This window comes from Maniola hyperantus, chromosome 21 (genome assembly GCF_902806685.2).
Source record: "Maniola hyperantus chromosome 21, iAphHyp1.2, whole genome shotgun sequence".
NCBI classification, from domain to species: domain Eukaryota; kingdom Metazoa; phylum Arthropoda; class Insecta; order Lepidoptera; family Nymphalidae; genus Maniola; species Maniola hyperantus.
The window spans coordinates 6,926,281-6,951,020 of record NC_048556.1 but is presented as its reverse complement, the minus strand read 5'-3'; the positions used below and the strand labels follow the sequence as shown (position 1 = coordinate 6,951,020).

The window sequence follows — 24,740 nt, the reverse complement described above, 5'->3', positions numbered from 1 at the left end:
GCCCTCATCATATTATATTTCCCGGCTACCAAAAATATTCCATTCAAAGGAGCATATTTTATCCGTATCAAATTACACAGCTGTCGGGGCAGAGAGGCTACTCATTATATGTTATTTACTGGTATATGATACCTGAAATACTTAGCTATAATACTATAGCAATGAAGCCTGAATGTCGGTGTTCTATTCTACTTAATATTATAAATGCAAGTGTGTTGGTTAGTAGCTGATTTGTTAGTTTGTCTTCATTCACGTCGCAATACAACGGATCGCTGAATTATTTTTACAGACGTGGCACGGGCTATTGTTTATCCTGGAAAATTAAAGAGTTTTACGGGTTTTAAGAAAAATTGAAGGTGGACAAAGGCGTGGGCAATGGGCATCACCTAGTACGATATATTGGTACAGTGTGCCCAAGAACTTATATATTTTCCGAGATTTGCACGCATAGGTATAGACCTACAAAGCGTATTGCTTCCTCGTTTCTAATTCGCATCACTAGGATATGGAATGACCTTTCGGCTAATATTCTTTTAAAAAAAAAAAAAAAACATTTGAAAGGTGCATTAAACCACGTTGTCGTGCGGCTTCAATGAAATTCAATCATGGGACCCAACGAATCTAATTTGCCGACGTTTTTACACGTCTACTTCAATTATCGGTCCACTCAGCATAACTTTTTATACCGAAGAAATTATCCGATAACCTTCGTAGGGTGAACCTTGGTATAAATTTTTCCTTCGCTTGTCCATGTGTAGATATTTTGTAGGACGACATGTGTCCAATGTTCAATTTATTTCTTTGATTTATGTCATCGCTTGTACAGTGAAGTAATCTACTGAATCCTCGTAGCATAGTAAATATATCCAACATGATTTATTATATCTAGAACCCAGATTAATAATAGTCAGAAATTCGACTGTCCATCAAAAGAATCTTTTGTGTCGTACGACATTATCCTAAATTAAATATGGCGGTCGAATAATTTTATTTTTCATAGTTCCAAATAAAACAAGTTGGTTATTATTTTGTATCATCTATTTTAATCTCTGTAAAGTTAACCTAAGGCTGCGATTACACCTGTAAGTTTTACGTACTTACGTAAATAGCTTACGTAATTATTTTACAACAAATTTACTTATGTAGTAAAGTCGTAAGTTAATCATGTAACCTACTTACGTGAGTAAAACTTACAGGTGTATCATATCCGCGGCCAGCACTATGTACATAATATCATTGTTCTGTTATTCATGGTGCGTCATCTCCTCTCAGAGGCAGATACTGGTGGCGTCTGCTGTAAAGCCTGCGCTGTTGAACTGTAATGGGTTCTGATGAAGACCTGGATTGGGCCACTTGTGTACCTTCTTGATTTACAGGTATAGGTGTCACAGAATATCCAGCAGCTACCAAGGCTGCGAATTCCTCGGGAGTATACGCCTTGCTATTTCTAGGAGGAGGCAAATGTGATCTTTGTTCCGCAATATTTTGGGTGTGCTGTTCAACATTTACTTGATCTGTGCTTGCTTGTTCTATTCTATAAGGTTGCTCTATCTTAGGAACCTGTTCATATCTCACAACAGGTCTTGCAACCTTTTTGGGTATATTTTTGCTAACGTAAATAGAAGAGAGCGGAGTTTTTACTGTGTCAAAGCTTCTTGCTTGCTCCACTGGTCTAAGTGTTGCAGATGGTAAGTCATATCGAGCTCGTTGCTCATTTGATCTGTATACGGGACGTAAGTAGTAGTCAGAGATTTGAACAGGTCTTTGGACTGAAGATAATCCTTCGTGAACGCTTTGTTCAGTTGGGACTACTCGTAGCTTTTCAGGCTCTTGGAATCGCTTTAGATATGTGACTGGTCTTTCGTTGGATAGAACACGGGATTGTTCCTGTCTCACTGATTGTGCTCTTGGAGTGTCGATAATTCGGTATTGTTTCGGTGCCGCTTCTTGCTGATATTGAATTCTGTAGTTGCTGTACTGAGGGTTCAGCTGTTGCAATTGCGGTGCAGGGACAACTTTGAGACCTTGAGATTCTGGTCTTTCGTATAAAGGTTGCTGAACTGCTGCTTGAGCTGATTGGATTGGGACGTAGCGCAAAGTCTGCGGGACTCTCTGGCTTTGAGGGATCGGTCGGAATTGATGTTGCTGCTGTTGTACGTTAGTAGTCTCTATCAAGTATTGTTGAGGAGCTGATGTCGGTGTTGAAGCGGTTTGGACTTTAGAGCGGAGTTTCAATGGTTTCTTTATTGGTTTTGAAATGTATGTAACGTCCACCTGTAACATGAAAAAAAAGTTTTTTTGAAGTGAAAACTTCTTTACGCATATTGGGTGATTTTTGGATGGCTGAAAACTTTAAGGTCGCGTCACTGACCTGCTAATTTTAAAAGTGCCTGAAGTGCCGATAGATGTAAAAAGTAAAAACTAAACATAATATGTTCATGGTTTTAGTTTACAACAACTTGAATTTTTGCATTCAGAAGATTAAGAACACGCTGGCATAAAGAAGGTTCCCGTAGCCTTGCTAAAAACTTTAGTAGTCTGTCTGTCATGCATCTTTATGTCCGACCATCTGTCAGTCAGTCCAAGCTGAATTAAACTATAAGGGTTTTTTGTTTTACTATGGAAACGTAAAAATGAAACATACCGGCTGATATTGACTTGCAACCGTTTGTGCTGTTTGTTGCTGCAATTGAGGTGTTTGTTGGGTCTGCGTGAAAGTCTGAGGGCGGGTGTCTTCTTGTCTTATTTGCTGTCTGAGAAGAGCAAGGAGTTCCTGGTCCAAGGATTCAGACGAACTCGCGGTGTCACTGACTGAGAGAGCAGCTCCAACTGATGCTTCCCCACCGTTGGACGAGTAATGTGGACGTGCGATCACAGTGTGTGATGATGGTTGAAGAGCAAACTGCAATAGACGAGATAAAGTTCAAAATTAAAACCCGACTCTTAACATACGCTAAATAGAAGTAGGTAAAAGTATTATTTTTCTGTCGCTTAGTATATTGAATTTTCTGAACATTCACTCGATAGGTACCAACTAACAAAAAAATCAGAGATCCCCACGTTTTTGGATGTAACATTCGTCATATTGATTTTGTTCATATGAAAATAAGTAGCAGTTGTCACCCAGACCATAAAAACGAATCGATTGACATCTCATTCATCAAAATCGGCTTAGTAGTTTAGGCGCTACGGTGGTAAATACGAACAGGTGACCAACTTTGGGTGGTCCTAAATAGACCTTTACAGCTTCACTCTGTGTAACGAAGCAATCATATAATATGTCAAAGTCAAAGTCAAAGTCAAATGATTTATTCAAAATAGGTAATAAATTACTCGTATTGATTGTCTGGTATGGTGTTAGATTTGTAAGATATAGTGGTGATAATTATTACGCAAACTTAAAACTAAAGCTACGAGGGTTCCAAACGCGCCCAGGTCTGAGTAGATATTAGATATAATTATGTGTACGCGACAGGTTGAGATGACAATTGGGTATTTGACTCCAATTTTTTTATTACTTTATTATAAACTAGAATAAAAATAATGACGTAAACTGATAACACTAATTAAATGGCTCAAATAACAAAAAAGTTATAAGCATTTAAATATTTCTGATTAGACAGAGATAGCGATACAGCAGTTTGACGTCACACCTACTAATTCCATAGTAGCTTCGTGTGGTTTCATACAAATTTTCGTTTTGCGAGAAAGGGATAGAAGACCCTCCCACTCCAAAATTAAAATGCCTGTAACTTTGTAAATCTTTGTTGGATTTTAATATTTTTTTCAGTGTACGTCATTATTTTTATCCTAGTTTATAATAAAGTAATAATATTTATCAAATTCAAAAGTAGGAAAATACCCAATTGCGGTGGCGACGCCGCGCATACCCACACAGGTCCCGGTGCGGGATAGCGCGGGTGACGTGAGGGTGTAGATTTATTCAAATAAAGAAAGGTGATATAACTTTTCAATTACGAAAACCTTCGTAGGTTCTTTCGTAGTTGAAATGTCAACAGGGATAATAAGTTTTCGTTTACATAGTCACCATACAATAAAATTATTCCATAAATAGACTTGAGTGGGATATTCTTGTATCTTGGGTTGATATATTTTTTTCTATACTTTAAGTGACTTATTACCTGTCGACTCAATTGCGGCTCCAAATAGTAAAACTGTTGCAGATTCTGCCTGTGCTCCTGCTGAGGATTGGTGTATAGTTGCTGCAACTGCTGGCTGCTTCCAAGAGGGGCTTTTCTTTCTGGCTGCAGTTCTAACAGCTCTTGCACGTTGAGGGAGTACACCTGGCCAGGTCGGTACTCTTCAGATCCACCTCTGAAAATAGAAAAAAAAACAATACTGGAGTGAGTTTATGACAACAGCACATACAATTTAAAAGTTACTACAGGAAGACCAGAATTGTCCAGACGTCATTATCAACCAATAGACGTCTGGTCTATTGGTTGATAATGACGTCTGGACAATTCTGGTATATGAATGATATGATAATGATGATGATGATGATGATTATTAAATTAATTAACTTGAAAATAACCAGTATTATGCCATCAATTAAGTACGGATCACAGGTGCTTTATCGTTCAACATGAATCACTTTTGTAAGGAAACATATTTCTTAATACAACGGAAAATTAATCATGTACTTAGTTCCAAGTAGTTAGTAGAGTACATATCACGCTATTCGGTTTCGGTTCGGTTGGTAGAGAAAGGTTCGCTTATTTCATGAGTGAAATTAATTGATGTTTCCCACACAAATTCCTTTTCATTATAACACGGACTTACGTGGTAGTCTAATATTGTGTAATTGAGCTAGAGTAATTTCTTGTCCTGATTTTTATGTATTTCCTAAAAGTCATTCTAAAGGCCGATGTACCTAAATTTTTTTTGCCGCGTACTGTAGTCGTATACTTGTGAGACTAGTTGTTTTAAATTTGGATTTTTATACCTTTGTCCTTTATCATCTTCTTGGTGGTTTTCTTCAACTGGCGCCACTTGGTCCTGAAATAAGACAATAGTAAATTAATACCTATTTTTGAAATGACTAGCTGATGCCCGCGACTTGGTCCGCGTGGAATTAGGTTTTTAAAAAATCCTGTGGGAACTCTTTGATTTTTCGGTATAAAAAGTAGCCTATGACACTCTCCAGGTCTTTATCTATACCCATGCAAAAAATCACGTCAATCCGTCGCACCGTTGCGACGTGATTGAAGGACAAACCAACAAACAAACACACTTTCGCATTTATAATAAGGTTACTGATTATTCTTTGCTTTAATTTAGTATCATCATCGCCATCAACAACCCATCGCCAGCTCATAGCGAGCTGAGCACGGGTCTCTCTTAGAATGAGAAGGATTTGGCCATAGTCCACCACTCTGGTCAAGTGCGGATTGGCAGACTTCAGACCTTTGAGAACTTATGGAGATCCCTTAGGTAATATAGTATTTTATTTAATTTAATAATATAGGTACATTTGGTTTGTCAATCTGATTGGGCTTAGAGATTATAAATATATTAATAAATTTTAGACTTTTATACTTAAGTGTGCTTTTTCTGTACCTGCCTGGTAAGGTTTTTAAATAAAATATATACTTGAAGAAAAAGCTTGAACTTTCATAAAAATCGGTCAACTAGCTAGAAAACGTAAGAATAGTTAATCGAAATAAGTACGTAAAATTAACGAAACCGTGCACAAAACCTACGACTCAAGTATGAAAAGCCCTGGGTCCAAATTCGTCTCTAGGCCTACTTCAAAAAATATTTTATACAGATTCGAGAGAAAATTATGAGTAGTCTATCTGGTTTTTTTTTACTCAGAAGAACAGTGACTGTTTTTAATTTCCAAATCTTGTGTAAGTTTTGTGTAAGTCTACCTAATTAGCATCTTAAAGACATCAATCTGCTAGTAGGTAAATGACCAAGAAATCACATAATCTGTGAATGCTTTACAAAATTTCCGTCAATTGTGCCAGAATTGTCGCAGTAACAAATTAACGAGTACGTGTCACAACACTGTAATTATGTATTACATGCACACTGGTGAAAGGAAGGAAAAATAACGTAGATATTTGGAAATAGGGGCGTTCCTTAGCGTTTCCGTTGCGATTCGAACAAAGCTATCATTTTATTTATCAAAGGCAATTTGTCTGTTTGCAATCAGCTCTTCTTATGCTCCAATTCACAATATACTATTGGGACCTAAGTTAGATTATCATTTCTGGAAGTAAAACAGGTATCGACCCCAATAACTAAGGGTTGCTAACTAGAAACTTATCTAGTTATCTCAGATTAATTTCTCACCATTATAATCCATACTATAGTAAATGCGAAAATGTGTCTGACTATCTGTTTATCCATCTGTTACCTTTTCAAGGCCGTTTGGTTCGACAAACCAACAAGCAAACACACTTTTGCATTTATAATAATATTATGGGTAGTGATATAATATACGTGTGAGTAGGTAAAATTCGGCCACACCCTGTTTTCATATTAAAGAACTGTAGATAGGGACTATTTCTATTATCTAATTTATTTCTACTAGCTTATGCCCGCGACTTCGTCCGCGTGGACTACACAAACGACCCCCTATTTTACTCCCTTGGGAGTTGAATTTTCAAAAATCCTTTCTTAGCGGATGTCTACGTCATAATAGCTATCGGCATGCCAAATTTCAGCTCGATCCGTCCAGTAGTTTGAGATGTGCCTTGATAGATCAGTCAGTCAGGCACCTTTTCGTTTTATATATTTAGATGTAAGACATACGTATGCCCAATTTTCTTTAATTCATATGGTTAATACCAGTTATTTGTTACATGCTTTCTTCTGTTATTATATGGAGAGTGTCATTCTATAGTGAAAGTCATTGTTTGTCGAGGAATTCAAAACCATTTGGACGTTGGCCTCAAATCTTTAATTGCTCAAACTCTTAACTAGCAATTGTCGGTTCAAGTAGATACCTTATTAGGTATCTAGTTATTAGCCTATTGGCTAATAACTAGATAATGCTGACTGCACAGATTATAGAACGAGTCAAATACAGCGCTCACTCTTCGCGCCGTACGAGACTAATAATATAATGTACATCGGCCTTTAGAATGACATTTCGGCTTTGTAGAGTGCTATCTCTGTCACTCATACCTATATGAGGTTTTGTGTGTGTGTGTATGTTTGTTAATCTTTCACGCAAAAACTACTGGACAGATTTGGCTGAATTTTGGTTGATTGATTTGGCTAGGTAGGTGCTTTTTATCCCGGAAAATCAAAAAGTTCCCACGGGGCTTTTAAAATTTAAAAACCAATATCCACGCGAATGAAAACAAAAAAAAAAAAAAAAAAAATGAATTCGTGGGTATCACCTAAGTAGCAAAATAATATAAAAGTCGGACTAAGATCCTCGTGATATTCGTGAGGTGCTTACATTTAAGTGCCGAGGTAGGCTACGTACAGCAAAATATCCGATCGTTAGCGTTGTACGGTCAAAGGAACGGTGTTGCAATCTAGGCCACAGTGAAAGGGATAGGACAAAATACTCGGCGACAACATTTGCGACTCACTATACCTGTGACTATACTAAGGAGGTAACGGGCTGAAAATAGGTAATAGACTAAGAGCCCGCGAGGGCCAGACCTTCGTTATTTTATAATAGCTGAAAGTTTCTCCGCGCATTGTCCCCAACAATCAGTCACTATGAAGTTTGGATCATCGTGGCTTTGGCAGATAATAGGTTGTACAAAATCATGAATGGATAGTGTTTTTTTATTTTCTTCGGAATAGTATTAGAAGTAAGTAATAGAAGAAAATATAAAAAACTAGCTTATGTTTGCGACTTCGTCCGCGTGAACCACACAAATTTCAAACCCCCATTTCATCCCCTTAGGGGTTGAATTTTCAAAAATCTTTTTTTAGCGGATGTTTGTCATATTTGCTATCTGCATGCCAAATTTCAGCCCAAAACATCCAGTAGTTTGAGCTGTGCGTCGATAGATCAGTCAGTCAGTCAGTCACCTTTTCCTTTAAAATATATAAATTACACTTTATACTTTGACGAAAGATTGTATACACCTTTGTTACCTATTGTCTGCCAAAGCCACGATGATCCAAACTTCATAGTTGCTGATCATTCCTTCCAGCTTTGGGAACTATACGCAGAGAAACATTCAGCTTTTATAAAATAACGAAGGTCTGGCCCTCACTGGTTTTCTCTCGATAACAGTACAGTAACTCGTTCGTAACGAAATGTTTATGTAATACTGGCGACCCGTAGCTTACAGCTTTGTTCTATCGGCTTACCTACTGTACGGTAAATATTTAAGTACATGGTGATAACTGGTAGCCTAGTTAGGTTAGGCCTCCTATTCCAGAGGTCCAGAGGTACCTACTTTAGAAGTTAGGTACCTATGTGCTTTTTAAGCAAATAAAATATCACTTGCTTTAAAGGTAAAGGAAAACATCGCGGGGAAACCTGCATGCTTGACAATTTTCTATAATATTCTTAAAGGTATGTGAATTTTGCCAATCGGCACTGGACCAGCGTGGTGGACTGTGGCCTAAACCCTACTCATTTAGAGATACGAGACCTGTGCTTAGTACGGCGATGCATTATAATGATGATACGTACCTACTACCTACCTATAATATGTAAACAATAATTCATCCCACACAGTAAAGATCATCAATATCATGATCAACCCATCGCCGCGCCGGCTCACTACAGAGCACAGGTTTCCTCTCAGAATGAAAAAGCTTTTGGCCATAGTCTACCACGCTGGCCAAGTGCGGATTGGTAGGCTTCACACATCTTTGAGAACATTATGGAGAGCTCTCAGGCATGCAGGTTTCCTCACGATGTTTTCCGTCACCGTTAAAGAAAGTGCATAGCAAGCATATTTAATTATTTAAACCGCACATAACTCCGAAAAGTTAGAGGTGCGTGCCTGGGATCGAACCCCCGGCCTCCGATTAGAAGGCGGACGTCCTAACCACTAGGCTATCATAGCCTATACACAATAAATATACACGGTCATAAGTAGATATCTAACACAATGCGAGCGATTTACCGTCAGATTTGATCAGGTTTTAGATCCGTGATCAGAATAGTGCCAGTGATGGGTTGGGATAGTGATAATAAATCATAATGAGTTACCTACACTTACGTAATTCAACGAAAAAGACATTTCCATAAAAATATACCTACCTACTATGTACTTACATAAATTAAGCAACTTCACTCGAAATTAACTGCAAATAACGGCCTAGTCTCGCTCATCTATATATATAAAATTCAAAGTCCTGACTCACTGACTGACTGACTGACATATATATCAACGCACAACCTAAGCCGCTGGTCCTAGAGACATGATATTTTGAGGGCGTGTTCTTTGTAAAGAGTAGGTATCCACTAAGAAAGAATTTTTTGAAATTCTACCCCTACGTTGGTTAAATGGGGGATGGAAGTTTGTATGAAAGTCCGACATTTTTGAAATTACATTGATGAAAATTGGTATTTAAGCTTTCGGTTAAAATACAAAAATACGTATTTCACGATTTTTGGAAATTCTACTACCAAGGGGGTTAAATAGGGGATGAAAGTTTGTATGAAAGTCCGTTATTATTTAAGTTATTTGCATGAAAATTGGTATTTGGGTTTTCGGTAACAGATGAAGAAATATGGATTTCAGGATTTTTGGAAATTGAACCCCCACCTCGATTTTTTAAACTCTCGGATCTCGGCGGATCAGCTAGTTTACTATATATACAATATGCTAGTTAAAATTAAATCTACACCGATTCCTCTCACTGATAAGCTAATTGCATGTTGAAGAACACAAGCATTTAGCTAATAGTCTTTTGATGCAAATGAGGTATTTAAAATTATTATTATAGATAAAAAGCTGTGAGAGCCAGGCCTTCGTTATTTTATAAAAGCTGAAAGTTTATATATGCGTTTTTTCACCACTCAGGTAGGAACGACCAACGACTATGAAGTTTGGATCATTATGGCTTTGGCAGATATCAGGTAATCCGATCTCGACCGATCTCGCGAATAGGCTTTGCTAAGAGAGCCTATTTGCGAAAAATGAGTTACACGTACTGATGTAATTAATGTTGTTTAGGTCATTGACTTATAAGTATACTAGCTTGTGCTCGCGACTTCGTCCGCGTGGACTACAAATTTCAAACCCCTATTTAACCCCCTTAGGAGTTGAATTTTCAAAAATCCTTTCTTAGCGGATGCCTACGTCATAATAGCTATCTGCATGCAAAATTTCAGCCCGATCCGTCCAGTAGTTTGAGCTGTGCGTTGATAGATCAGTCAGTCAGTCAGTCAGTCAGTCAGTCAGTCAGTCAGTCAGTCAGTCAGTCAGTCACCTTTTCCTTTTATATATTTAGATTATTATGTGTTTAGGTACCTGTTTTCTTGCTGTTCTATAAACAAGCTGTTGAGTGCCTTCCTCGGTCTGTCTTTTGTCTTTATTTTGAGTTTCCGCGGGCTGGCTGGTCTTGTTTGCGTCTTCGGAGCGAGCGCAGAGGGCGAGAGCTGTAATAAAATAAAACATTTTATTATTCCTCTTTCTTTAGGCACTTGTTTTGATAGATATTCTTTGCCTGTAATAATATTTGCGCTTTCCTACAATAAATAATTCTACGTAGACAATTCACAGAATTGCCGAAATAATAAAGATATAGATGGAAAGTTTACTATTTTTGAGAAAATACGAATATTGTTACCAAGAAAACAGAGCTTACAAACCTGAAATTCTTTAGAAATATTCCGAAACTAAATCCACTTAGACTCGCTTGACCATCAGGATTAAGTAATGAATTATATTCAACACTTGAAACATTTTGTTTCCAAGTCCTAAAGCAATTATTCATTACTTGCTGATGCCCGCGACTTCATACGCGTGGATTTAGGTTTTTAAAAATCCCGTGGGAACTCTTTGATCAACAAACCAACAAACAAACACACTTTCGCATTTATATTATGGGTAGTGATTTGGGAAGTGATACCTAATTTGACAATTAGGTACACTATATTATATTATTCAATATAATATATTGTATATAGATCAGTATAGGTATAGCTGATTCAATATATTGTTTTTCGAGATTTACTCAGGTTTAAGTAAATAGCATGATTGATTTTTCGCTTAGATTACAAATAAACTTTGAGTGCTTAAGTAATATCATCAGTTTATTTTCTATTGACACACATCAAAGGTTTAAAGTTCAGTAAACCTGTTGAAGAAGCGACCTTAGACCTTTTATATAGACTGTGAAACCTAATCCTTTGCCGCTTAGGTACATGCATTTTATATGAGGCTACAGGCTAATGTTATTTAGTGTATTTTATGGGTGGTCGTGTAATGTAAGTATTACGTCGCTAATTCTATTGAACATATTCGCTAAACTAAACTAAATTAACAGTTCTATATAAATCTAGTGCTATCTTTTTCCGTAGGGAACATTATTAAAGAGATAGCAATATATTTAAAAGTGTAATTATGTACAACAAAATTAGCCATAGTGTAGCTGTACAAGTATATTCGTAGATGGATTGAAACTTATTGGCAGCTAATAAGTTACACCAGTTCCTTCTTATGGGTATCGAAGTCAAAGCCATTTTTCGAAATAGGTACTTACCATTGTTGACACTTTGATTACCTTATTGTTGAATGTATAAGATAACTGATTTAATGGTGATAACTAGCTACGCAAACTTAAAACTAAAGCTCTGAGCAGCACGGCGCCATAATAATTTTTCCCCTACGTATAAGTAAGTACGCAACAGGTCGGGATGTCAATCGGGATCGCTAACCCGGTGCGGGCGAGCACGGGTGACGTGTGGGTGCGTTCCCCGTCTCATACCCCGATTGCTATCTCAATCTGTCGCGGACTATACCTGCGAGACGCACTCTTGTGTTCTTGCATCTCACATTATCCCTACATTTAATAAATCGACACGTTTTATTACAGATCGATACCCTAGTAAAGACACGGCTTTAAACTGAATCATGAGTAGGTACACATGAGGTGAGATCGTTTTCAAAGTAAAACCATCTGTATCTACAAAATGATTCTAATCCAAACGGCAATTTAGTTTAAACTAGTTTCCATTTTCCCAAACTAGCTGTGATTATTCGGATGACCTTTGGAAATGAGAGCCAAACACTATCTGCTCTTAAAAGGGATTGGACAGCTGCTTAATAGAGTTAGGAGTGCTGCGTAGAATGCTAATGATGTGTTTCCTGAGACCAAGGCTATGTTGTTTTACTCAGGCGATCGCCACTCTTAGCTTAGAAGCTTTTACTAACTAACGCCTTTCCATTTATTTATTTTACAACGGACTAAAATCAATTGATTTGTTAAGGCTTCTAAATGTATAAAAGGAAAAGGTGACTGACTGATCTAATCAACGCACAGCTCAAACTACTGGACGGATCGGGCTGAAGTGGCTTGCAAATATAGTTCTGATATAACGTAGAGATTCGTTAATAAGGGATTTTTGAAAATTCAACCCCTAAGAAGTAAAACAGGGGTTTGAAATTTGTGCAGTCCATGCGGAAAAGTCGCGGGCATAAGCTAGTAATTAGGTAATAAGTGAAGTACATTAAGGGGGAGTACGTAAGTACATTAAGGATTTGTTAGGGGAGGATTTTTTCGCCAATTAAGCTTTCTGGCAAGTGGCAATTGAAAAATCGGAACTGTTACATACATACCTACATACATACATTAACCCTGAAAACATTACGCTCCCTTTTTTGGACAGTCGTGTAACAAAATAATAATAATGATTTAAAATGTCATTTACAATAGGTACCCATCTAAGCTTCACGATTGCACTAGGAGTATAAAGTCAAAGGTTGCAAGTAAAGTGCATTAAAAGTGGTCAGGGACACTCAACACAGTTATGACTGCATAATAGGATTACTTTCCGTTCGCGCAATCAGTAAACTCTATTCGCCCGCCTTTGAATCTCATCGCGCCAAACAATTGCTTTTATATTTTCTTTTGATGAGATTGCAGTTCAGTTTATGATCGTTTTTTAGTAGCTTCATCCATCCATCTCTTTATGCGCCAGCTGCTGGATACATTTTGTAGAGTGAGTTATCTGTCAGTCAGTGTTACAGCCGTACTCAGAGTCGCAAATCGTTATTTAAGATTGAGTTAAAACGAGACAGATTTATGTGAGAGATATAGCTCTGTCTCGTTTTAACTAAACTTAAGTACCGACTAAGGGACTCTGAGTATGGCTACGGCTACGGAGTTTTATTGGTCGGTTAAAGTTTATTTGACGATTGAAAAATATTAGACAAGTAGATTGCAAAATATTTTACTGCGTAGCGGCAAATTTTAATTGGATTCCTCCGCTATAACTAATCAGAAGTGCTGGTCGTTCCAAAAACCTAATCGTAGGTACTATTTTAGGTAGTCCTTGTACCTAATGTAGAAGCATAGCTAAGTAGTTCGTAATAGTCAGCCCCATACCACACCCATACCACATTTTTGTTTATTTATTCAGATACAAGTAAGCCCTTGACTGCCATCTCACCTAATAATGTATGTGATGATGCCGTCTAAGATGGAAGCGGGCTAACCTTGAAGAGGTATGGTAGTTTTTGTTAAACCCATGCCCATTTGGTTTCTACACGGCATCGTACCGGAACGCTAAATCGCTTGGCTGCACGGCTTTGCCGGTAGGTAGACCAGACCAGAAATTTAGAAATTATAAAATTCCAGGAATCGAACTCGGGACCTCCCACTAATAAGACCACAGTGCTTTCCACTACGCCAGGGAGGTCGTCGGTCATCGTCGTCGTTGTTTAGCAGATGTTAATTTTGTTTATTTTATTCGTTGATTTTATGTCAGACAACGCCCAGGGTTCCGTACCCAAAGGCTGCCAAGCAACGGGACGTTACTGCTAAGTCTCCGCTGTTCGTCCGGCTGTCTGTCTGTCAGTGGGCTGTATATGAAATACAGCCCACTGACAGACAGACAGCCGGACGAACCGTAATTGAAGTTTTCAGAATCTATTTCTATTTCCGCTGTGTTATATAACAAAATAACAAAAAAAAAAAATGGCCGCCATGCAAATTAAAAAATAATTAAAAAGAACATAGAATTATATCTTGTACGGAACCATTCGTGTGCGAGTTTTGATTAAATTACATTTGTTTAAATGATGCAAAAATCTAATATTATAAAGAGGTAAAGTTTGTAAGTTTGCTTGTAGGAGGTAATCTCTGGAACTACTGAACTGATTTTGAAAATTCTTTCACCAATAGAAAGCCACATCATTTCTGAGTGGCATAGGCTATATTTTACTTTCAAAAAAATTAGAGTTCCCACGAAAATTGTAATAAGCTACCCGTGTGAAGCCGGGGCGGGTCGCTAGTGGTATATAAGTAGGTGTGTTACAAATTCTTCAGATAAAATAGAGAATCCATGGATAAAACTGTTGTGCCGTGACCACACACCAGGTAGAAAGTGTTGCGTGCGACATCGCGTTCCTATCCAGTAAAAGTAAACTTCCTAAACCAATGAACGTTTTTAGACTATACGACCAATAAAATGGGATGTCGTTATGAATTAATTTAGTAACGTTTTACTTTCAATGGGTAAGTATTTTAAAATAACTTTTTTTAGGTTCTTACTATTTACCCTTTACCAAAACGTGCGTTTTTCTTAGTTTTATTATTCACGCGAGTCACGTGCCCCCTTTAACAACTGAAAACCACTTTTGAAAAATCCAAAATTCTGGATTAAAATTCTATCATAGAAAATCTACTAACTCACATGCTATAACGATCAAGACAATCATAAAGCTACTTGGACGTATGAATTATTTTGATAAAGAAAGAAACAATTATGTTTATAAGAGTTTTAGATTTTGGTACCTACCTTTATTTTGGAACACTAATTTTGCAAGAATAACTTGCACTTGTCCACGCTTTTTTGCTATGTCGTCGCGAAAATACATGACTGTGTTACTGTCGTGAGGTTTTTAACTGCGATGTTATCGTGTGGTGTAAAAATCGACTATCATTGTATTACTATAGGCAATTATCGACTTAGTCACGTGAGTTTATTTAGTAAACTGTGTCTGTTTTGAAGGTCGAGTTATTTCACTAAGATGACTGAGTAATGAGACCAGTTGAGATGAGATGCAATCACGAGTCACGACTCTTGAGATTCGTACTGGATGAACTGGAAGTTTCATACACTGATTTCACTGTACATTAATTTTATTTGATGAAGTATGAAATATATGTTATGGTTTCGTAACGCAACGCACACCTACCTCTCCTAGAGCAGAGGCGCAGCATCATTTTGATAACAAATCAAATTCATGTTCATTTATTAGGTCATAAGGTCATTCATGTAATGAAAATAAAATCAGCTATTTCAAAGTAAATAAATTAATTGAGTTTGCTTTGCTGTGAACACTACATTAACTACGTTTTATGTAACTATTCTCCAATACAGTCTGTGGATGTGTGTTATACTTTTAAGCAATTTTTTTTTAAATTAAGATACGAGATAAGTAAGCCCTTGACTGCAATCTCACCTGGTGGTAATAGGTGATGCAATCTAAGATTACCGGATTATTAGTAACGGAAAGCTAAATCGCGTGGCGGCACGGCTTTGCCGGTAGGGTCGTAACTAGCCACGGCCGAAGCCTCCCACCAGACCAGATCAGGAATTATAAAATTCCAAACCCCTGCCGGGAATCGAACCCGGGACCTCCAACTAACAAGACCACGCTTACCACTGCGACAGGGAGATTGTCATTATGTCAATATTAAATTACTTAATATACCTATATATACTAAATATACACTAGGTGGACGGACAATATCAGACGAGTCGCAAGGAGCCGCGGAGAGTGGCGTGTGGAAGTCCCTACAAGAGACCTATGTGCAGCAGTGGACGTCTATCGGTTTATGATGATGATGATGATGATGAAATATACCTACTTTACACTGACTTGTAGCTACGATTAATAAAGTTTCGTAGATACTTTCAATTTCTACGCGATGAGAAACAGTATCTAATCAGTTTGAACAAGTCCAAAAATGTTGATGTCATCCGGCATTAAGATTAAACAAACTAGAAAAGATCTGTATCCAAACTGCTCCAACTGGAATTCGTACCCAGGACCTTTGCCCCCAAGGCGATACCACACCGCTGCACTAGAAAGTTCCTCCACAATCCACGTAGAATGTGGACCGCATTACGATTATAATCACTACTTCTTACTACTAGCTTATGCTCGCGACTTCGTCCGCGTGGACTCCACAAATTTCAAACCCCCATTTCACCCCTTAGGGGTTGAATTTTCAGAAATCCTTTCTTAGCCGATGCCTACGTCATAATAGCTATCTGCATGCCAAATTTCAGCTCGATCCGTCCAGTAGTTTGTGCTGTGCGTGGATAGATCAGTCAGTCAGTCAGTCACCTTTTCCTTTTATATATTTAGACTATAAGTACATTAGAAATGCGAAAGTGTGTTTGGATTATCGTGTAACCCTTCCCATTGTGAAAGGAGACCCGTTCTCAGTAGTGGACCGTACATAGGTTGATGATGATGATAATAGACACTTAAAGAGTGACAAAAGTTACTTTTTATACCGGAAAATCAAAGAGTTCCCGCGGGATTTTTCAAACTTAAATCCAAACGAAGTTACTGGCATTATCTATTTAGTACCATACTTATATTAGGTATCTCTAGTAAGCTAGTAAGTTATATATAAAAACTAGTATTTTGCTCGCTGCTCGAGCTGCTAAAGCAGCTCTCGAGGTCTATAATAGAGGTGACCAATTTATTTATTAACCTGTTAATTTAACACATATTAAAGTTTGTTGATTAACTGCGATACTAAAACTTAACAATTTTAAATAAAAAAATATTATTAAATCAAAAAATACAAATTATTATAGTTAGGAGTTAGGACCTATACCTACGTTCTAAGTAGCTGCAGTAGGTGCTTAAGTAGGTAGCGCGAAGATTCCAGGAAATTAAATTTCGAAGGGGGCGCGCGGTGCTAAACGCGCGCGCGACGACATTATACCTACCGATTGCGACCGATTACGTCATGCGCTAAAAATACCGATGCATTGAATATGGTTAAAAATAACAAGTCAACTAATGTTAAATAGCACCACATCGATATGATGATAAATTTAGCATATCAAATGATTTTGTTGTTCCCATCGAATACCTACGAAGTGTTAATAAATAAGTTAAATAATTTTGTTATTTTTGTTGATGCTTTGATTTGATACATAAATAATACAATAGTCGAAATTTTTGTTATTTCTGTTTATTACCGATACTGTTCGATTAACGATAGTGCGCGTTCATAGACTTTTTGCTAGTTTATTTTTTCGGGTAATTTGATGGTGTAGTTTATTTTGCTCACTTCGTTGTCTGTCCGTCCGTCTGTCTGTCTGTGCGTCCGTCCGTCCGTCTGTCTGTGCGTCCGTCCGTCCGTCTGTCTGTGCGTCCATCCGTCCGTCTGTCTGTGCGTCCGTCCGTCCGTCTGTCTGTGCGTCCGTCTGTCTGTCTGTCTGTCTGTCAAGAAACCTACAGGGTACTTCCCATGGACCTTGAATCTTGAATTTATCAGGTAGGTAGGTACCTAGGTTTTATAGCACACGCAAGGGGGAAAATTTGAAAACCGTAATTTCTGGTCACGTCATCATCATCATCATCATCATTATCATCAACCGATAGACGTCCACTGCTGGACATAAGTCTCTTGGAGTGACTTCCACTCCACACGTCACGGTCTTGCGGCGCCTGAATCCAGCGGCTCCCTGCGACTCGTTTGGTTACATCACCAAAAATAAATTGAAATGTGTTCATGAAAGTAGTGTTTTCAATTTTCAAAGTAAGATGAAATCAAGTGGGGTAGGTATCGAGTTTTTTTTTTTTTTTTAGTCAGTGTTATATTTTTAACGTGTTTATTTATCAATAAATTTTAATAACAATTATTGATATTATATTATGTAAGTTTAACAGTATTTGACACCACTAGTCTATAATCGTCATTTTGAATAATAAAAAATTTTGTATGAAAAAAAAAAATCCGCCATTTTGAATTTTTTTTTAATCCATCGAGTAGACCTTCGGATCCTGATCATCTCTTGCCAACAAACCACTCTTCCATCTTTCATACCCTCCGAGATGGACGCGGATGAAATTTGTATGGCGGCCATCTTTTTTTCGGAATTTTAAAAAAAAATTCAAATTTTTGGCAATTGGATGAGGTTTCGAATGACATTTGGTCGAGCACCTCCCACCTATCTGCAATACCCTAAGCGTGCCCTTCACCCGTCTCCGAAATCCTCAATCATCAGCTCCCTCCATATGTTGCCCTAAAGTAATCTTTGTCTTCTATATGAAACCGTGATTGAAAAAAAAAGTTTCATACAAAATTTTACAGGAGGAAATTTTTTGAAACTCTCGGCCGCCATCTTGTTTTTCCAATTTTTTTTACTTTTTCTAAAAATCGTTTACTAATATCTTCAATTGTTGCAAGTTGTAACAAAATCGGTTGGAAAACAAAAAAGTTACAAAAGTCAGGTCGGCCGCCATCTTGTTTTTCTGAAATGTCATAATTTTTCCCTACTCGAATCCCACTTCTGAACATATCTCCCATACATTATTATATCATTTTCTGTCTCTTTCTAGGAGAACAATTATGTCAATGAGTCAGTCAGTGAGTGAGTCAGTGGTAATTGAGCTATATATAGTATAAAGCTGTGAAAGTCTAGTGGTTAGGACGTCCACCTCCGAATCGGAGGTCGGGAGTTCGATCCCGGGCACGCACCTCTAACTTTTAGGAGCTATGTGTCACTTGTTATCACTTGCTTTATCGGCGAGGGAAAACATCGTGAGGAAAACTGCATTCCTGAGAGTTCTCCATAATGTTCTCAAAGATGTGTGAAGTCTGCCAAACTGCAGTTGGCCAGCGTGGTAGACTATGGCCAAAATCCTTCTCAGTCCGAGAGGAGACTCGTGCTCTGTAGCGAGCCGGCGATGGGTTGATCATGATGATGATGAATATACTCACTAAACCCCAATACCTAGAACGGAATTTCTTATATTTCTATCCTTTGTTACAGATAAATAGATAAAAAGCGGTCAATCTTATTAAGTTTGGCCTTCCTCTTAATTTCGTGTAATGTAATAAGAAATCCGGTTAGCGGTGACTCGTTGTTCGCAGCTTCTATCCATCAATCTAGGATATTGGCACCGCTTAGGAAAGCAATCTTCGCTCTGTTCTTATGTTGGATTAACCCGGCAGGAGGCGCTACTGGCTCAAAAATACCATGTATGGACACATATTGTTACTTTTTTTTCGTGTACGACTGAAGCTGTATTTCTCAGTAACTGTCTACAGAAGTATAAGTTACACGCTCTCTTCATGAGAAACAAGTGCTACCACGCGTTTAAAAGTTATGGACTTCCAAAATGAAAAATTTGGGAACTCGTTTTTTTGAATCGTTATATCTAAAAAAACTGTATTACTAGCTGCCCCGGCGAACTTCGTACCGCCAAACCGTCGATTCTTTTTCAGGATTTTTTTTAAAAATTTTCTCTCCGTAAGAACCATCCTCGTACTTCAAGGAATATTATGAAAAAATAATCTCAGCGAAGGTTCAGCTGTTCTTGAGATTTGCGATCAGCAACACATTTAGCGATTCATTTTTATATAATATAGAGATTATTAGGACTAAAAAAACCGTTTCTGAGTTTGTATGTAGGGATCTGAAAATTCTTTCATGGTGTGCCGTATGACTGATATTATTCTATAGTGCAAGTAGGCTTTAAATTATATCACACGGACAATGTCGCGGGCAAAAGAGTCATAAATAGATATAAATTGTTACGCTCTATGCCATAATTAACTTATTTTTTCCGTACCTCAAAAGGAAAAAAGGAACCCTTATAGGATCACTGATCTCTTGTCGATCTGGGTGTCTGTCTGTCTGTCTATCGTCTGTCTGTCCGTCTGCCCGTCGTGTCTGTCGAGAAAACGTACCTACTTCCCGTTGACCTAGATCATGAAATCTGGTAGATAGGTAGGTCTTACAGCATAAGTAAAGGAATAAATCCAAAAACCGGGAATTTGTGGTTACATCACAAACAAAAATTTAAAATGTGTGCATGAACAAATTATTAGTATTTTCTATTTTCAAAGTAAAATAACTATACCAAGTGGGGTATCATATGAAATGGCTTTACCTGTGCATTCTGAAACAGATTTTTATTTATTTTTTGCATAATAGTTTTTGGTTTATCATGCAAAATGTCGAAAAAAATACCACTATAGTACGGAACCCTCGGTGCGCGAGTCTCACTTGCACTTGGCCGGATTTTTTTAAAATCTACCATAATACCTAGATATAAACACCAGTCTATAATAATATCTATCATAATATTATATTATGTAATAGCAGCTGATCCCCGCGACTTCGTTCGCGTGGATTTAGTTTTTTTTTAAATCCCGTGGGAACTCTTTAATTTTCCGGTATAAAAAGTACCCTATGTCAATCTCCAGGTCTTTAACTATAACCATGCAAAAAACCACGTCCATCCGTTGCGCCGTTGCGGCATGATGGAAGGGCAAACTAACCAATTTTCGCATTTATACTTAATTTAAAGAGTAGTGAAGTGATGTCGGTATTTTTTACCCAGTAGCAATCGTTTGTATTCTAAATGTCGGTACGCGTCCTTGGGTTTCATATCAGAATTGGGTCGGTGACTTGCTATTTGCTTATAATAGATTTTCGTTCAAGAAAAACATCAGAGAAATAAACAAAAGAGAAAAATTAGGACTCCGGTATACTTTTAGTAAATTGATTGCGGAAAAGTGACTTTTTCGTTCGGTTCGATGTCGTCTAGTTTTCCGTATAGACTTACTGCTCCAGTCCCGTGCGAATTTCAAAAAATCCGGCCTTATTCCATGTCTAAATTATAAAGATAATTTCTTTGCATTCCAGCTTTCTTTCTAAGTCGAAGGGCCCTTTTATAAGGCAAGGCAAGGGCTGGGCGTTGATAAGTCAGTCAGTGAGTGAGTCAAGATTTCAATATTTAGATTAAACTGTATCAACTTTACTATAGTTACCTACTTAGTTAACTTAGTTTTCTTTCCCTCTGACCAACTGTCAGAGTACAAACATAAATATGACCAATAAAACCAAAAAAGGTAATAAACTTACCCAATTAACTGAATAAGTAAAGGGATAACTAATATCAAGCCTATGATGGATTAATGACTAATAACATTATTTACAGGCTAACATCAAGACACATAAAAACTGATAAGCATACTTACCTATTATGTAAAAAAAGAGATAGACTGCCTAATATCGACACACTATACCATAATATACTATCCAAACCACTAGTTCACGAAACTTGAAAGCGTGAAAGTTTTACTGATCTATACTTACTATACTCAAGAACATTTGTTTTGGCAATCTAAGTGAATCTAACGTACAAAAGTTCTCAGAATGTAATCCACCTCAAGGATTTCATTGAAATCTTCATAATATTATAACTAACTTGAACGAAACGTGATCTTGAGAATATAATCAAAATCAAACCTTAGAGTATCTTGGTTGTACCTACTTGTACCGCTTTGCATGATATAACCTAGATTCTAAAGTAATTTCAATATAGCTAGGCTCTTACAGTGATGGATGAATCCTTCTCAGGAATAAAATGTAGGTCTAAGTACTAAATAAATTGGATTTTCATGCAAGGCTTCACCTCAAGAAAATAACATTATTAGGTATCTATCGCAAAACATGTTATTATGAGCTAGTTAAAAATATTGTATTTTTAGGTTTTCGTTACAGGATCACTTCGTTGTCCGTCTGTCTGTCTGTTAGTCAAGACCGTTTATTTCAGGAACTATAGTGGTATCAAGTACGGTCTACGGTTCCTTACAGCTGTAAAAAAAATCAAGCTTCTAAGTCAATGCAGTATAAAAATACAGCTACAGTTTAAATTGTAGTTATAATATAACATCCATACTAACGTTATAAATGCGAAAGTCTGTCTGTCTGTCAGTCTGCTAGCTTTTCACGGCCCATCCGTTTAACTGATTTTGACGAAATTCGGTACAGAGATAGCTTGCATCCCGGAGTAGCAAATAGGCTACTTTTTATTCCGGAAAGTCAAAGATTTCCCACGGGAGTTTTAAAAATCGAAACTCACGCGAACTAAGTCGCGGGCATCACCTAGTAATTTTTTTTTACGATTACAAATTTACATTTGCAGAGATTTACATTTGAGATAATAAAATAAGTACACGCATAATCTAAGATACGGAACTCTCAGTGCACAGTTCGACTCACGCTTGGCCGGTTTTTTCTTCCACTCTTACTTATTAGAACCAATTATCAATCTTAAGTTGTAATCCGCTAAAGATCAATTCGTTTACAAAATCAATTAGTGTAATTAGATCTAATCGGCTCATCAGCCATCCGCGATGCGATATCCAGCATGATTATCAGAGCATATCGTTTACATGACAACTGGTTAGTTTAACAAACGCAGCCACATATTATTACTTAGTCATTATATCACTCATATTATTTTGTGCTTTGTTACCTTCCTATACCTACCTATAGAGAGATAGCCAGTGTGTGCCAGACTTTCGTTATTTTATTAAAAAGCATTAAAAGTTCGTTCGTTAAAAGCGAACGATTTTATAAAAGCGGAACGATCCGCGATTATGAAGTTTGGATCATGGTGGCTTTGGGGGATAACAGGCAATAAAGGTGTGCAAAATCTTACGTCAAAGTATGAATCCATACAAATGTTTAAGTGCGGAAACCAGCCCAGGGAGAGATGAAATCCATACTAATATTATAAATGCGAAAGTGTGTCTGTCTGTCTGTCTGTCTGCTAGCTTTTCACGGCTCAACAGTTCGACTGATTTTGATGAAATTTGGTACAGAGTTAGCTTACATCCCGGGGAAGGACAAAGGCTACTTTTTATCCCGGAAAATTAAAGAGTTCTCATGGGATTATTAAAAAACCTAAATCCACGCGGATGAAGTCGCGGGCATCATCTAGTACCTACTACATAACTGGAATTGCTTAAAACGCACATTTCGGTGCGTGCTCGGCATCAAACCTCCGACCTCCCGAATACGAGGCGGATGGAACCACCAGGCTATCATGGCTCACCCTTATGAAAAAAAGTGAGACCCATGAGATCGTAAACTTTTATCTAAGTACCTACCTACCGTGATACAATTTCATTGAAGATAATATTATGAATATATAAATCATAAATTATTTTAACGAGCCCTAGATTTAATAAAATAAACGATTCCATAAAAAGAAAGAATATTTTTTTAAATAAGAAATACGTTGAACCATTATTATTACAATATGAGATTCTCATTCTTCTGATCTCAATTTTAATAATCCGTTGTAAGACGATCACCAAATTACAGTCCGTCATGCAAAATAGATTCCATAAAGATTTGGGCATCCCAATTCTGAGTAAGAGATTTAGCCGACGACCCGGGATTAGACAATCGGGGTTATTATTTCCCAACGACTTAGGCTTCGAACCCACTGCCGGAGGTCTGAGTTCAGAGTTCTGCCAGGTTCTGCATTCTACTGTTCAAATACTTGGATTCGGTTCAAAAATTGGATATGCAGGATCATGAATTTAATCTGGTCATGTACCTACTGACTGATATTTTAATAAACAGATGCCTGACAGTCTGGGAGTCGTGGTAACTTCATTCTTTGGAAACTATAGACTTAATCAAAAATGAGGACATCCGTAGAAGAACTAGAGTAACCGACATAGATCAACGCGTTGCAAAGCTGAAGTGGCAATAGGCAGGAAGGGCATAGATCTCTTACCAGAGATATTTTCTATGTGTGTGTAGTAGGATCAGCACCTTACCGATCACCACCGATTTAAGGGGCTTTTTTTTCCTCAATTACAAGAGCCTTTCTCTTGTAATTGGACAAAAAGTAAAGCCTCGCTAGATTAACTCTTGTATCCTGAAGTTTAATGTAGTGATTATCCAATTACATTAAATTCGTTACCGCTGTGTTCTGGCCCTGACTTTCCGAAAATCACGAAAGGTTTGTAGAGGAAACCTATACTAGCGAAATCTCAGGTTGATGTCTATCAGGTTTTCATTTATCTTGAACTAAGTAAATTGTGGTAGGTATCTACCACAATTTACTCAGTTCAAAAATAATTTAATTTATTTTTTTCTAATCTACTTGATAGAACTTCAGCAGCAGACGAGATGTTATTATAAAATTTACTGTTTTTTTAGTGTGAACAAACGAGCAGGCGGGTCACCTGATGTTTAGTGATTACCACCGCCCATGAACATTTGCAGCACCAGTGGAACCGCCAATGCGCTGCTGGCCTTTCAGGAATTTGTTGGTCCGCCCCTTGAATAACCCCATGTTGTAATATAGATGGGAACACCGCCGAAGGGAGTCATTTACTCCTCGGTGGTTACGTAGGTATATTGGCCTTTGAGCCTTTGTGAGTTGGATAAGCTAATGCATATCAAATCACCGCGCAAAGTTTATCCACGATCGATCCCAAACTGCATATATTATGATGTAATATACAAAATGTAGACCGTAGATACCGTACCTACAGCACTTATAAAAAATAACTAGCTGATGAACTAGACTTCATCCAATGTC

At 37.5% G+C, this 24,740-nt stretch overlaps 1 protein-coding gene across 1 annotated transcript in view; it reads right to left on the bottom strand.

Moving 5' to 3' along the window:
* Positions 1–1,038: 1,038 nt before the first annotated feature.
* Positions 1,039–24,740, bottom strand: part of LOC117992359 (PAX-interacting protein 1-like) — a 52,088-nt gene continuing 28,386 nt past the window's right edge. Inside the window, exons 2-6 of the mRNA XM_069505646.1 lie at positions 10,431–10,558; positions 4,967–5,019; positions 4,143–4,335; positions 2,645–2,902; positions 1,039–2,274 (exon numbers count right to left, since the gene is read on the bottom strand). Of these exons, the coding sequence (XP_069361747.1) occupies positions 1,249–2,274; positions 2,645–2,902; positions 4,143–4,335; positions 4,967–5,019; positions 10,431–10,558 (1,658 nt within the window). The 3' untranslated portion in view covers positions 1,039–1,248. The remainder of the gene's footprint in view (positions 2,275–2,644; positions 2,903–4,142; positions 4,336–4,966; positions 5,020–10,430; positions 10,559–24,740) is intronic.